The 13126-nt window shown below is 42.9% G+C and overlaps 1 protein-coding gene across 1 annotated transcript in view; it reads left to right on the top strand.

Annotated features, from left to right (window-relative positions):
• Positions 1-2836: 2836 nt before the first annotated feature.
• The window catches only part of SYT9 (synaptotagmin 9), a 170976-nt gene continuing 160686 nt past the window's right edge, over positions 2837-13126 (top strand). The window contains exon 1 of the mRNA XM_063095326.1: positions 2837-2981. Within this exon, the coding sequence (XP_062951396.1) occupies positions 2837-2981 (145 nt within the window). The remainder of the gene's footprint in view (positions 2982-13126) is intronic.

Below are 13126 nucleotides of genomic sequence, written 5' to 3' on the forward strand. Positions count from 1 at the left end.
TGATTAACGTAAGTCACAGGTTCAGCCCAGATTCAAGGAAAAGGGAAAAACAGACCTGACTTCTTCATGGGAGGAGTGGTAAATCATATTGCAAAAGGACATGTGTAATGGAGAAATGGCTGTGGCTGTCTTTGGAAACAATCTATCAATTGTCCCTGAGCAAATTATTTAACCACCTTCTTCACTTTCTTCACCTATAAAATAGGAAATAATGTCTACCATACTTCGGGATGTTGTGAGTAATAGATTAAGAAAGTGTGTTTAGCACCCAGCACATTGTAGCAGGTACATAATAGCAACAACAAAAACATGTATTGATTGAGCCCACAGTATGTGGCAGCACTATTCTATGTACTTTAAATGTATTACTTTATGTGATCTTTATAAGAATCCAATGATGCACGTGTTGGTATTATCTAATGACAAATCCTAGGCACAAAAATGTTAACTTGCACGAGGCTGGTTGCACAGTAACTATTCTCTCTAAATTTTGAATGTCTTCTTACCTGCTATATCCAAAGGATACTTAGATTTTTTTCTCTTTAAACTCTGTTTTAACATTGACAGTTGATGCTGTTGATTACTCCTCTACCAAATACTCCTCCTCTCTTGACCCCCATGACTCCCCTCTGTCCAATTTTTCCTCCCTCTTTGATTGCTACTTTTCAATCTTCTCCTTGTTAGGCCATATTTTAAATGCCGAAGTTCGCTCCCATTTCTCCAGGTCTTCATACAGGAACCCATCCAATGTGGCAACTCAATTTCTATCTTCTCATTGATGATTGCCAGTCTCCCCTCTCCCCTAAACTCTAGATTTGCATTTCTACATGTCATCAGAGTCATCACATTTGACCCAGGTAGGTTTTTGAAACTTCTATGTCTTTCATTTCTTCCTCGTTTCATTGGTTGCAATCTTGTCAATTAATTAATACTTAAGATATTTTAAAAATGTATATGTTTCTGTCAATCAGCCAATGCTTTTGGCCTGGTCTAGACCTTCATCTTATCTTACCTGGTTTATTGAAGTCATTTCTTAATTGAACTTATCACTTTCAGTCCCCCCTCAGACCTAGTGGCATCGGTGTTATATTTCTACACACTTTAACCCACATACCTCCCCACCATTACTGTGCCAGCCCTAGCATCACACCCTCTCTGGTGACACCTCCACTGTTACATGGCCTTTTCCTCCTTCTCTGTGTTCCCTCCTTTCAGCATCTGCTCAACCTCTTCGACAGGTTTTCCTTCTCCCTTCTCCCTCCTAATATTTCTAGGGCAGAGTCTACCTGTCTTTTCACAACTCTCTGGAGTTATCTTTACCTTTACATTTTCTCTGCTGTTACCACGTGAGCTTCTTGAAGCCCTAGCACCATTCGCAGCAGAATTTCAAAGCTTACCTGTTGGGTGAACATTCTAAGGGATCTTGAATTATCTTTCTCTACAATATGATTTGCTATGAGATATCCGTAGAGATAGCACAACCTTATGGATAAGCGTGCCAGTTGCTTGTTGTAGAAATTCTACTCTGATTGTTCTAGAGTGGTGGGGCCTGGACATTAGCATTATATAAAAACAAAAAGAGAAAAAGAAAAAAGAAAACAAAAGAAAATAAAGTTATCCTCCCTCCCCACGTATGAACTTGGGCAAGTGACATCTTTCCAAATTCCTAGTTTTTCATTGGTAAAATGGGGATAATAGTTACACAGACCTTGTTGGGCTATTTAGAGAATTAAATAAGATTATACATCTAAAAGGCTTATGGCACAGTGCCCGGCACACACACACAAAACAGCTCAATACTTCATGGTTATTTCTGGGCTTACTGCCTGAAAGGGTGAAAAGATCGGTGGACGAGAGGTACCCTAAGGTCCCTTCCAAACATTCAGGATTCTGTGATACTCTTCCTTGGGTACTGGAGACACACTGGCAATCCTCGGATTTCCAATTAGTTGCTTAGAAAACTAGCCAGGACCTGAGGAAGCTGCGTCTTTCCCAGGGATCATTTATTTGACCTTAGTTCTGATCTGAGAGCCTCCACCTTCTCCAAATCACCACAGTGGTCGAAAAGGACCTGCGCTTGGGAAATCCGTCCTCTGTTGGCGAATCTTGGCCCCAAACCCCGCATTTGGGAACCTGGCACCCTTAGGCCCAGAGTTTATGCCTGGGCGACGCTTTCCAAGTTCGAAGCAGGGATTCGGTTCTCAGCATCTGACGGGTGTGGTCCGGACTGAAACCTTCGCGCCACGCACCAAGAACACGCTTTGGACACACGCGGCGAGAGGTGGTGGGAGGGAGCTCTTGGCTTGCCTCGCGGCGGAGGGGTGGGGTGGCTGGAGCGCCCGGAGCGCGCACCCGCTCACACTCTGCGAGCCGGGCGCGGCCGCTCTGAGCGCCAGGTCCCAAGCCGAGTCCCGCGCTCCGCCAGGAGCCTGCAAGCGCCCCCGTCCCCGAGCTGGCGCGCAAGCTGGGGCCGCCGCTGTCCCACCCCGCGGCGCGCACCCTGACCCGGCCCCGCCCCCCGGCGGCCGCGAGTGGCGGGCGGAGCGCAAGGAGAGAGGCGCGCTGGGCTGTGCGGCGCCGCCTCTCCTCGGTGCCGGGGGAGGGACGGAGGGGCCAGGCGGGAGAGAGAGAAAGCCCGACCGGCTGGCTGGGGAAGAGCTGCATGCAACCGGTGGGAGGCCGGGCCGGCTGGGGCTGGGGCTCGGGCTCGCACCGCTTCTCGGCGGGTACCTGGCGGCGAGCGCGGACGGCCCGAAGGCGGCGGCTCTGAGCTGGCAGGCGGAGGGCTGTCTCCCGCGCCCGCCTGCCCGGCGCGGTCCGAGGATGCGGGGGGGCGATGCCCGGGGCCAGGGACGCGCTCTGTCACCAGGCGCTGCAGCTGCTGGCCGAGCTCTGTGCCCGTGGGGCCCTGGAGCACGACAGCTGCCAAGATTTCATCTACCACCTGCGGGACCGCGCCAGACCCCGGCTCCGCGACCCAGGTGAGTGCCGTCGCCTCCGCTTGGCGCGACCGAAGGGCCCGGGGCTGGGACTTGGGGCCGCACCAGGGCCTGAGGCAGAAGAGCGACGCGGTCAGAGGGAGGGCGGGGGGCGGCCACCAAGCCTGGGGAGGAATCAAGAACCAGCGCACTGTGGCCTCATCCTGGAACCGGGCGGTGACCCGGGCGGAGGCTGCTGCTCGGAGGCCGAGTCCTGGTGGGCTGGGGCAGGGTTGGAGGGACCACGCCCGCCACCTGCGCTCCCATTGCCAGGGCTCCTGGCGGCGGCTTCCGAGCTACGCGCTCCACTTCCCGGGCTCTGCGCTCCCAGCAAGGGGAGGCCTCAGCGGCCTCCCGAGCCGTGAGAAGGGGGACGATGCCAGAGGAAACTCTGGGAAGTTGGGAGTTGGGAACGGCCGCGGGCTGCGGCTGAATCCCACTGGGCGCTGCTCAACCTCGCTCATGAGCATCCAATTCCTTCTCTTGGTCTGGGGTGAGAAGGGCGGAATAGGATCAGGGATGGGCCGGGACTGGGAGCTCCGAGTCCTGGGCAGCCGGGCCGAGCCCGGTCCCTGCGGGTCACAAAGCGCGGAGGCGGCTGGGCCTGGGCGCCTGGCTTGAGCAGCTGCTGCAGCCCGGCACAGTCGGGTCGGTGGGGTCGGTGGGGTCGGTGGGTTTGCCGGTCCGGCTTGTGCATCAGCTGTTATCCCTCGTGAAAGTTGCAAAGCTCCTAACTTTGGAAAGTTCATTTATTTTGGCATTTGACCAGTTAAGATTAGAGGAGGGAGTTTTTGTGGAGCCATTTGCTTTCCCCCAGAGCCCTGGTTCTCCCAGGTCTTATCCACTACTGGCTATGGGGAAGAACATTCCTTCCAAATGTTACTTGAGATGCTTCTCCCCTGGAGAAATCATTTGCTCGAATATTCTTTCAACCTAAGTACTGTTACAAAAATCCCGAAACATATTGTTGGATTGTTAACTATGGGATGAGAAATTAACCTTTCCTTTGGTATTCCTGTGTATAAATATTGGAAATGAGCTATTGCTGTACAAATTATCTGGTATGAGTTTACCTCATTCTAATCATTATATAAAAATTCATTTACCCAAAGGATAAATTAAAGAATCATTTCATTCGTAAAGAGAGTCTCACTGAGCCCTTAAATAGCATATCCTTGATAGTATATTCAAAATGGGTGTTATGTGTAGGGTGAGGTGATCTGTTAAAAGTTTACATCAGATTTTCCCTCGAAGACTCTTTTTCTATTGAAAAAGGAAAATTACTGTTCCCATTACCTGTGGTTACATTATGTTTATCAAATGATTACTAATGTGTTCATAGTGGGGAATTAAGTCAAGAAATACATATCCCAATGATTTCTCAGGAGGTTTAATGTCCAGCCTGTATGTGACTTAATGCTGGATGCCTTGTGCTGCATTGACCACAGGTATGAATAGGAGCACCTTATCTCATCAGCAGGAGTCCCAGGAAGATGTACTAAGTGGGGGAAGTTCTGTCCTTGAGCAGCAGTAACAAGAAAATTATTTAACATGCTTCACCCAAAGCAAGTGTTAGTGTTGCAACATCTCACTTCCTTGCCTGTCACTGTGCCACGACTTCTTGTTATCCCACATAAGAAGTTGTCTTTTACTTTACAAAAGAAGATGGATGAGGCCTATCTCTGAATCGCATATTTAATACTCCACATCTTTTTGGCCAGTTTTCTGCTTCTGCTCCTTTTAATCTAGGGGCCGATTCTGTGTTCTCAGGTTCTTCTCAGTCCCTGCACTGGCAGCCCTCGAGGAAGAGTCACAAAGAAGACTATTTGCAAGAGGAAATCTGACTCCTTAGCTGAGAAATAGCTATAGATAAGAGTCTGGTTGCTGCTCTTTGAGTTCCTGAAAGCAGTGATCTGCTTTCTTAAACAAGGGCACAGGAGTTTTGAGGTAGCCCCACGCCCCTCTGGCTCTTTGGTTTGTGAAGAAAGTAACCTGGTCGTGAAGGAGTAGTGGGGGACCATGAGTGCAAGGTGAGAGGAAATGAGGCCAAAGATGACATCCAAAGTGCACCCTCTCCTCCAGAGCACTTCAGCTCAGGTCAAGTCTCTCTTTCCTCCCTCCTCTCCGTGCCCACATTAATTCTTACATCAGATGCATTTATCTACATCCCTCTGAAGCTGTTTGTCCAAGCCAAGAGTGGCTTTAATCTCTGAGCCCTAAAAGCTGAGTGGCTGAGAAGTGGCACTGCAAATATTGAAAAGTAGATAGTGTCCCTGCTGTTTTGTAGTGTGAACTAAAACAAACATGTACAGCAGCCCTGGAACCTGGGTCTCTAGAGAGACTATAAGTGGGTGACTTCCTTTTCTGTGAAGGAATCCACCTGAATGCCACCTTCCAGGTTTCTGTCCAGATTTCATGGCCACCCAGTGGTAGCCAGGTTTTCTCAACCTCAACTAAGGATTCTGGCTATAAAAGGAGAAAAACAAGATGTAATTCTCTGTGGACAGCAGAGTAACACTGCATCTAGAATGTTTGTTCATTTTTTTAGTGGTGGGGTAAGACTGGAGCATAGATCAGTGGGCCTGAGCCACCAGGTGCTTATTCTTTGCCCAGGTAGTTGTAGTGCTCTGATGGGGGAGTATAGCACCAAGCCTTCCCTCACTGGGTGTTAACAGAGGACTTAATGCAACAGTGATTTCTAAAAATGAGCTCAAGTTGCACTTGGACTGGAATGGAATGCCTTACCCAGTCCGTGATTTGTACCAACTTGCAGAAAGTAAAGTGCCAGTCCTTAAGCTGAGTGTGAGCACGTTTGTCCATAGAGAGAAATTAGAATGCTGTGTTGGGTGTCTTTATGTTGTTTCATATACTAGTGGTGTGAGATGTAAACTTACAGACCTCAGAGAATAGTATTTAAGGCAGAGGGAAGGACACATGCAAAAGTCCTGAGGTAGGAGCATCATTGATATGATTCCAGGTATGGTGACTTCAAGGGTGGCTGGAGAAGAATGGAAAAGATGGACAGTGTTAAGAAATATGATCATGGGTTGAAGAGGGTGGACCATGCAGGGTCTTGTAAATCAGTAAAAGGATTTTGGTTTTTACTCTGGATGTGATGTAAAGCCATTAGAAGGTATTGAGCAGAGAAGTGTTAACTCTGACTGCTATGTTGAGAAAATACTGTAGAAGAGCAAGAGCAAAGTCAGAGAAACCTGTTAGGAAGCTATTTCAGAAATCCAGAAGGAGGTGGTAGTGGCTTTGACCAGGATAGTTGTAATGCAGGTGGTGAGAAATAATAGGATTATGGACACAGTTTGAAGGTACAGCCCCTAGTATTTATTGATGGAAGAGATGTGAAGGGTGAGAGAAAAGGAGTTAAGGATGACTTCAGGCTTTCTGACCTGAGCAACTTAGTGAGCAGAGGACTTCAGGAGGAAGGTTGGAGTGGGAGGCAAATAAGGAGGTTTCTCTTTTGTTTTGTTTAAAACTTTTTGTATGTATTAAGCGTGTGATACATTTTTAGATACCCAAGCTGTCTTGTAGTTGAACAGTGGCCTGAAGTATGGATATCTTTTTTAACATCACCAACTGGTCCATGCTCATATTTTGTAACTGGAGACTTCATTGTCAAGAGGGATAATTATTTGTATAGCAGCATTTATTGTTAGAAGGTTTTCCCTTGTAGGGAATGAAAAACTCTCTAACTTCTACTCATTGATCTTTTTTTTTTTTTTTTTTTTAAATAAAGATGACCTGGTAAGGGGATCTTAACCCTTGGCTTGGTGTTGTCAGCACCACGCTCTCAGCCAGTGAGCAAACTGGCCATCCCTATATGGGATCCGGACCTATGGCCTTGATGTTATCAGCACTGCACTCTCCCGAGTGAGCAACTGGCCAGCCCTCTACTCATTGATCTTGATTACACTTTACGCAGTCAAAAAGAATTAGTTTTATCCCTTTTCTACATTATACACCTTTGGCTATTAGGAGGTAACTATCTTGATTTCTCAAGACCCATTGTTTCCACATCTAAAAAAGAAAGGGGGATTGAATCATATAATTTCTAGGATCATATAATTTCTAAATTCTTAAACATGTTTCATTGTTTCTCTCGCAAGTATTTTCTTCTGTAGGGTGCCAACCATGACAGTGCCAATCAACTGATTGATTCTTAACTTTCTTTTGACAACATTACCCCAAATTTTTATTGTGAGGGCTCTTTGAAAATTTCACGAGAGCCTGTTATGTTCACCCAATTTGTCCTTTTTTAAAAAAATTGAAACAAATCGAATAAACATATTTCTGGAGTACAGAATTGAATATCAATACATATATACAGTGTATGATGATCAAATCAGGATAATTAGCATATTTTTCATTATAAAGCTTAATCATTTCTTTGTGATGACAACATTTGATATCCTCTCTTCTAGCCTTCTGATAACATGCAGTAAATTATTGTTAATTATAGGTGCCTAGCTCGACAGTACACCCATAGAACTTATTTTTCCTACCTAGCTGGTGTGTGTCCATTAACCAGTCTCTCACTATGCTTCTCCCTCTCCCCCTTTCCCACCTCTAGTAACCACAGTTCTGCTTTCTCCTTCTGAGAGTTCATCTTATTATTATTGTTTCTTTATTTCTTCTTTCTCTTTCTCTCAGCTCCCATTTATGAGCGAGAACATATTTCGCTGTATTTCTCTTTGTGTGCTTGGCTTATTTCACTTACTGTAATTTTCTCCAAGCTCATCCATGTTGTTGCAAATGGAAGAATTTCATTCTTTTTTCTTTTTTATGGCTGAGTAGTATTCCATTTTGTATATTTACCACATTTTCTTTATCCAGTCATCCGTCGATGGACATTTAGGTTGGTCCCATAACTTGGCTATTGTGTTTGGCCAATTGGAAGGGAAAAAAAAATTGAGAAAGTCTTATCCATATTGTGTTACTTTAAGAAGCCAGAATGTGGAACTTTCACTAACATCACCTTGTGTTGAATTATATAGTGAGATGACTTATTAGAATATATACATGTAAAATAATAATTATCATAGTTTCTGAGGAAAAATTGCCAAAATAATCATCAATATTGAAGGTTAGCCTTAAATCAAATTTTCTAAGATAGTCAAAAGAGAATCAATCTTTAAACACTGGATTTTTATGAATAGACATTGATGTGATTATGCACAGTGGGATTAATTTTTAAAAATTATATGTTAATTGCAATCAGGAAATAGAGACTTCTAAGGAATGAGTGGCATATTGGATGCATAATATGAGAAGATCTAATTTGCATTTACTTCAGTGACATTTTAGGGCTTCTTCATAAATATTTTATTTAAACAAGTGCGTTTTCATCTCTGTGGGATTCCTCTACATGGACCAGTGAGTAGTTTAGTCATGAGGTAATTATCAAGAGGAAAAACCAAAAGCAAATTGTGGTAAAGGCTTCACAGACAGCCCTGTGGCCAGCCGCCTCTTTCAGAAAAAAACAGTCAAAAGCACAAAGTTTTTGATGTGGGCTAAACTCTCAAGGAAGAAGCAAGCTGACACCTAAGGGAAATCACCCTAAAATTCTCTATTACCTGTGGAGCATAAGTGTTGCTTTCACTGAAAAAGCTCACTGGCTCTTTTGTGTTTGTGTGTGCACGTGCGATTTTCCATATGGTTGGCTTTTTAAAAAATCGTAATCCCTTCTTGACTGATTGGCTTGATGGAGCTAACAAGTTCATAAGCCAAAGTGTGTAGAGAAAGAGGAGCTTGGCGAGAAGTGTAGATGGGAAAACAGTCTCACTTTTAAAAGGGTAAGTATGGAGCATGTGGTTCTGCTTTCTGAATGATGTCACAGTTTGAGTCGTGGAGAAGTTTTCACTGTGTAATTGATCTTCCTTGCAGCTATAAATGTGCATCACTTTTTCTTTCAAGTGTTTCATTTGGTTGGCTCTAAGAATGGCTTTAGACCAAAGCAAACCGTAAGGTCTAGGCTTTGCAGTTCTCCTTGACGTATTTATGTGTCCTTGTGCATGCATTTTCTCACACAAAAACTTTTATATCAACATTGATAGAACTGCACCTGAAAGAAAAAAGGAAACAGAAATCACCCAGGAAATCTAGATGACAAAGTGGAATGAGCCAGAGCTTTGGAGTCAGAATCTGACCCTGCACTTACCAGCTCAGTGACCTTGGGCAAAATATTTAATTCTTCTGTAAAATGGGAGTGCAAGGTTGCTGCAGCACAGTGCCCGGAGTAAATGCTCAAATAAGTGTTGAATAAATGGATACTGTTGGTAGTAGTATCACCTGCATATGTTTCCTTTTAGCCGTGGTCTATGGGCATGCATATGTTTTATCAATTTATAGTCATTTGTAGACAAAATTTCTCCTCTACTTTTTTTATATTTAGCATTTTATGGCCATTTATTAGCTATATGTCTCTGGACAAGTTATTTAACCTCTGTGTCCTACTTTTCTCATTAGTAAAATGTATCACTAGTATCTGGGTTACTAGTATTCAGATAAAATACAGGATGCCAGTTCAATTTGAATTTCAGATAAACAGTGGATAATATTGCATGGGACATACTTATAGGAAATAATGATCTGTTGTCTATGTGAAATCCAAATTGAATTGGGCATCCTGTATTTTTATTTGCTAAAGCTGGCAACCCTAACTTGTACCTAGGTCATACTGCATGTGAAATACATACCTTAGTACCTGGCACATAGGAAATGCTCAATAAATATTAGTCATGATTACTATTATTATCGTATTTTTCATAATGAACAATCATTCTTGTGCAATTATTATTATTGTGATGACTAAATATATTCTAAAGAGTAGGTATTTTTTTTTACTTAACCATTTTTTTGAGTATTTTTAACTTCTAATTTTTCATTAGTATAGATATGCCTTATATCTATAGTGCCCTACTTCCTTTTGGGAAAACATTTTAATGATAAATAATCAGCAATGAGCTCAAATTGCTTTGCAGTAGATTTATATCAGTTAGCCCTACAACATGTCAACAGTAAATTCACTAGCATTGGGTGGTATAATGTGAACAAATGTTGCTAAGTTAATAGAGTTTAAATGTCTATCTGGTTGTTGTTTCAATTTGTATTTTTTTGTTGGTAGGATTGAGTATTTTTAATATTTTAAATCTACTTATATTTTCTCTTATGTGAGCTTTCTGTGTTTATTCTCTACGATGTCCCAATTTATTTTTTGTGAATCTTAATGTTTTTCCTACCAATTTGCATTAGGTAGAATGTAAATAGCCTTTCAAATTAGCTCACAGAAGGAGCACTGTATGGTGAATGAACTCAGGGTGTCTGATTAAAAGCAATCCATCATACTGGATTGCCTTTTAAAATTTCAGAGTTGCATCAATAAATAGGGATTCATTGTAAGATTCTTTTCTACTACAAAGTGCTGCCTTTATTTGAATATGAAAAAATTGTTCTTATATAACTTGTATCTCTTTTTCTTTTCCACTCCACCCTGCCCTTATATAGCTTTTAATCTAGCCACACTGATCTGATCAATTTTTTCTAATCATAATTAAGTTACACTCAAAAACACTTATTGAGTGCCATGTGCTAGGTTAGGCATCAGTAATTCAAAGATACATTAGACATGTTTATTGCCCCTTTGGAATTGAGATAAAATAATAATTGTACTTAATAAAATAAAGTCAGGAAGAGAGATATGTACTGGATACAGTGCAGGAAAAGAGGAGAGAAGTAATTAGCTGACCTGAGTGGATCTGCAGAGGCCTCCTAGAGAAGTCAGTCCTTGAGCGGAGCAATTTGCCTGGAACTTGTGGGTAGAAAGGGCATTCTAGGAATTTACAAAGGCCCTAAGACAGGAGAGAATGGATTCTTGATAGTAGTCAGTGAAGTGTGTGCTGGGAATAATGAGAGATGATCTGGTAAACACTGGTTAGATCATGGAAGTCCTTGTATGTCATTGTGAAAGTCTCACTGAAGACTGGGCCAGAGCTTTCTGAAAGAGAAGACTTGAAAGAAGTACAGTTTACTGCGATACGAACAAAAGATCAATTCTCAGCAAAACACAGCAGGAGATTTCATGCTGGGGTAGCTCCTGTGAGTGCACCTTCTCGCCTTCCTGGGTCCTTGTGAAAATATGCTCAAGTTGGTGGCAATGATGTTCTTTCTGTGCAAGATAAGGTCTTGACAGATTGGAATCACTGAATGGAAGATTACGCATTTTAGATCCCCAATCATGTCACCCTCAAACTCAAGTATAATTACCTTATATAGTTGTAAAAACTGCCTTTAGCAAGTTTAGTCATCTGGTTCAAACATCTGGGATCCAGATATAATTTCTAACTATGCCAACAGTGACATCTTGCTTCTTTGCCTGGTTATTAATAATGAAGAAGCAGTGTGTTCAGATGCATTACAACCATCCAGTCTGTAGATATGCACAGTCTGTTTTCTCTGATGTTGTAAGACCCAGGAAGGACTAGGCATTGCAGGCCCTCCCAGTACCCACCAAGCATGCTGTGTAGATGATTCTTTTATTCTGTGTACACGGCTACCAAGTAACAGGCACTATTCTTTAAAATAATCGAATTGAATGCCCTCGGGTGGGTCACACACTCTCCACTTTTCATTTCTACCCCCAACCCCCACCCCACACACATACACTTTGCTTATCACATTTGGGTGCATACCTGGCTACTGAAGACATTTCAGTTTGCATCAGTTATAGCACTGCAGAAACACTGAAGGGTTTTAAGCTGAAAATTTAGGTGAGTAGATTTATCTCTTAATTAGATCATTCTGGAGACAGGATGGAAGGTTGATTGGAGAGGTTGTAAGTGGGATGCCATTCATTTACTCATCATATGTTTACTGAGCATCTACTATGTTCCAGGTGCTGGTCTAGGTGTGTCTGATACCTAGATACCTAGACACAGGTATTGTACATATGGTAGGGAATCAAACAGAAAATAAAAAGCTTATCCTCATGGAACTTACATGTTGGTGAGAGGAGAATGATAATAAATAAATAAATAAATTATATAGTGCGTTAGATAGTATTAAGTGCCAAGGAGAAAAATAAAGCATAGAAAGAGACTAAGGCCTGGAGACTAAAATGGCATTACTTAGAAGTTAATGTATAAGTAAAGGTCAGAAGGAGATGCAGGAGCAAGCATGCACATATCAGGGAGAAGCGCATTCCATGCAGGAGAAGAGCAGATATAAAGGCCCTGGGGCAGGAGCATGCCTGATGTGTCCAGGTGTTAGCCAGGGGCCACTGAAACTGTGGTGAAGTTGGCAAGGAGGAGAGTGCTAATAGTGAGGTCAGAGAGTGATGGCAGGCTGGTAGTCAGGCCCTATAAGCCATTGTAAGTAATGTGACGTTGACTCAGAATAAGATGAGAATCCATTAGAAAATTTTAAGCAGAAAAGGGATAACATCAGTTTTAGGAAGAGAAAGTTTTATCTGACCAGCATAAAGAAAATGGACCATCGAATGGTAAGGATGGAATCAGAGAGAGCAGTTATGAGGCTATCATAATAATGTAGGTGAGAAATGGTGGTGGCTTGGACCGGAGTGATAGCAGTGGAGGTAATGAAAAGTGATCAGATCTGGGCAGCTGAAAGATAGAACTAGTAGGATTTAGTGATGGATGGATGTAGAGTGTGAAAGACAGAGAGGAATCAATAATGACTCCAAGATTTTGGCCTGAGCAGCCAGAATAGTAGGTTTGAGGGGAATGAATAGGAGCTCAGTTTTGGATGTGTTAAGCTGGAAATGCTATGAGTGAACCCAATGGGGTTACAGACTAGGAAGCTGGATATATGAGCCTGGAGTTTGAGAAAGATGGCTAGACTGAAGAGATATATGTGGGAGTTGTTGGCATATAGATGATATTTAAAAGGAGTCTGGCTGAAATAATCTAGGAAGGCAGTGTGATTAGAGAGAATAGGGGACCAGGAGTGAATTCTGGAGCTCTCCAGCACTAAGAAGTTAAAGAGAAGTTGAGGAACCACAGAGGAATACTAATAAGGAGGGACCAGAAATGAAAGAGAAAATCTAAGCAAAAGTGTTGACCTGGAAGCCAAGATAAAGAAGAAGGTGCATCAAAGTGGAGGAATAAGCTACTTAGTCAAGT

The sequence above is a fragment of the Cynocephalus volans genome, chromosome 4 (assembly GCF_027409185.1).
Source record: "Cynocephalus volans isolate mCynVol1 chromosome 4, mCynVol1.pri, whole genome shotgun sequence".
NCBI classification, from domain to species: Eukaryota; Metazoa; Chordata; class Mammalia; order Dermoptera; family Cynocephalidae; genus Cynocephalus; species Cynocephalus volans.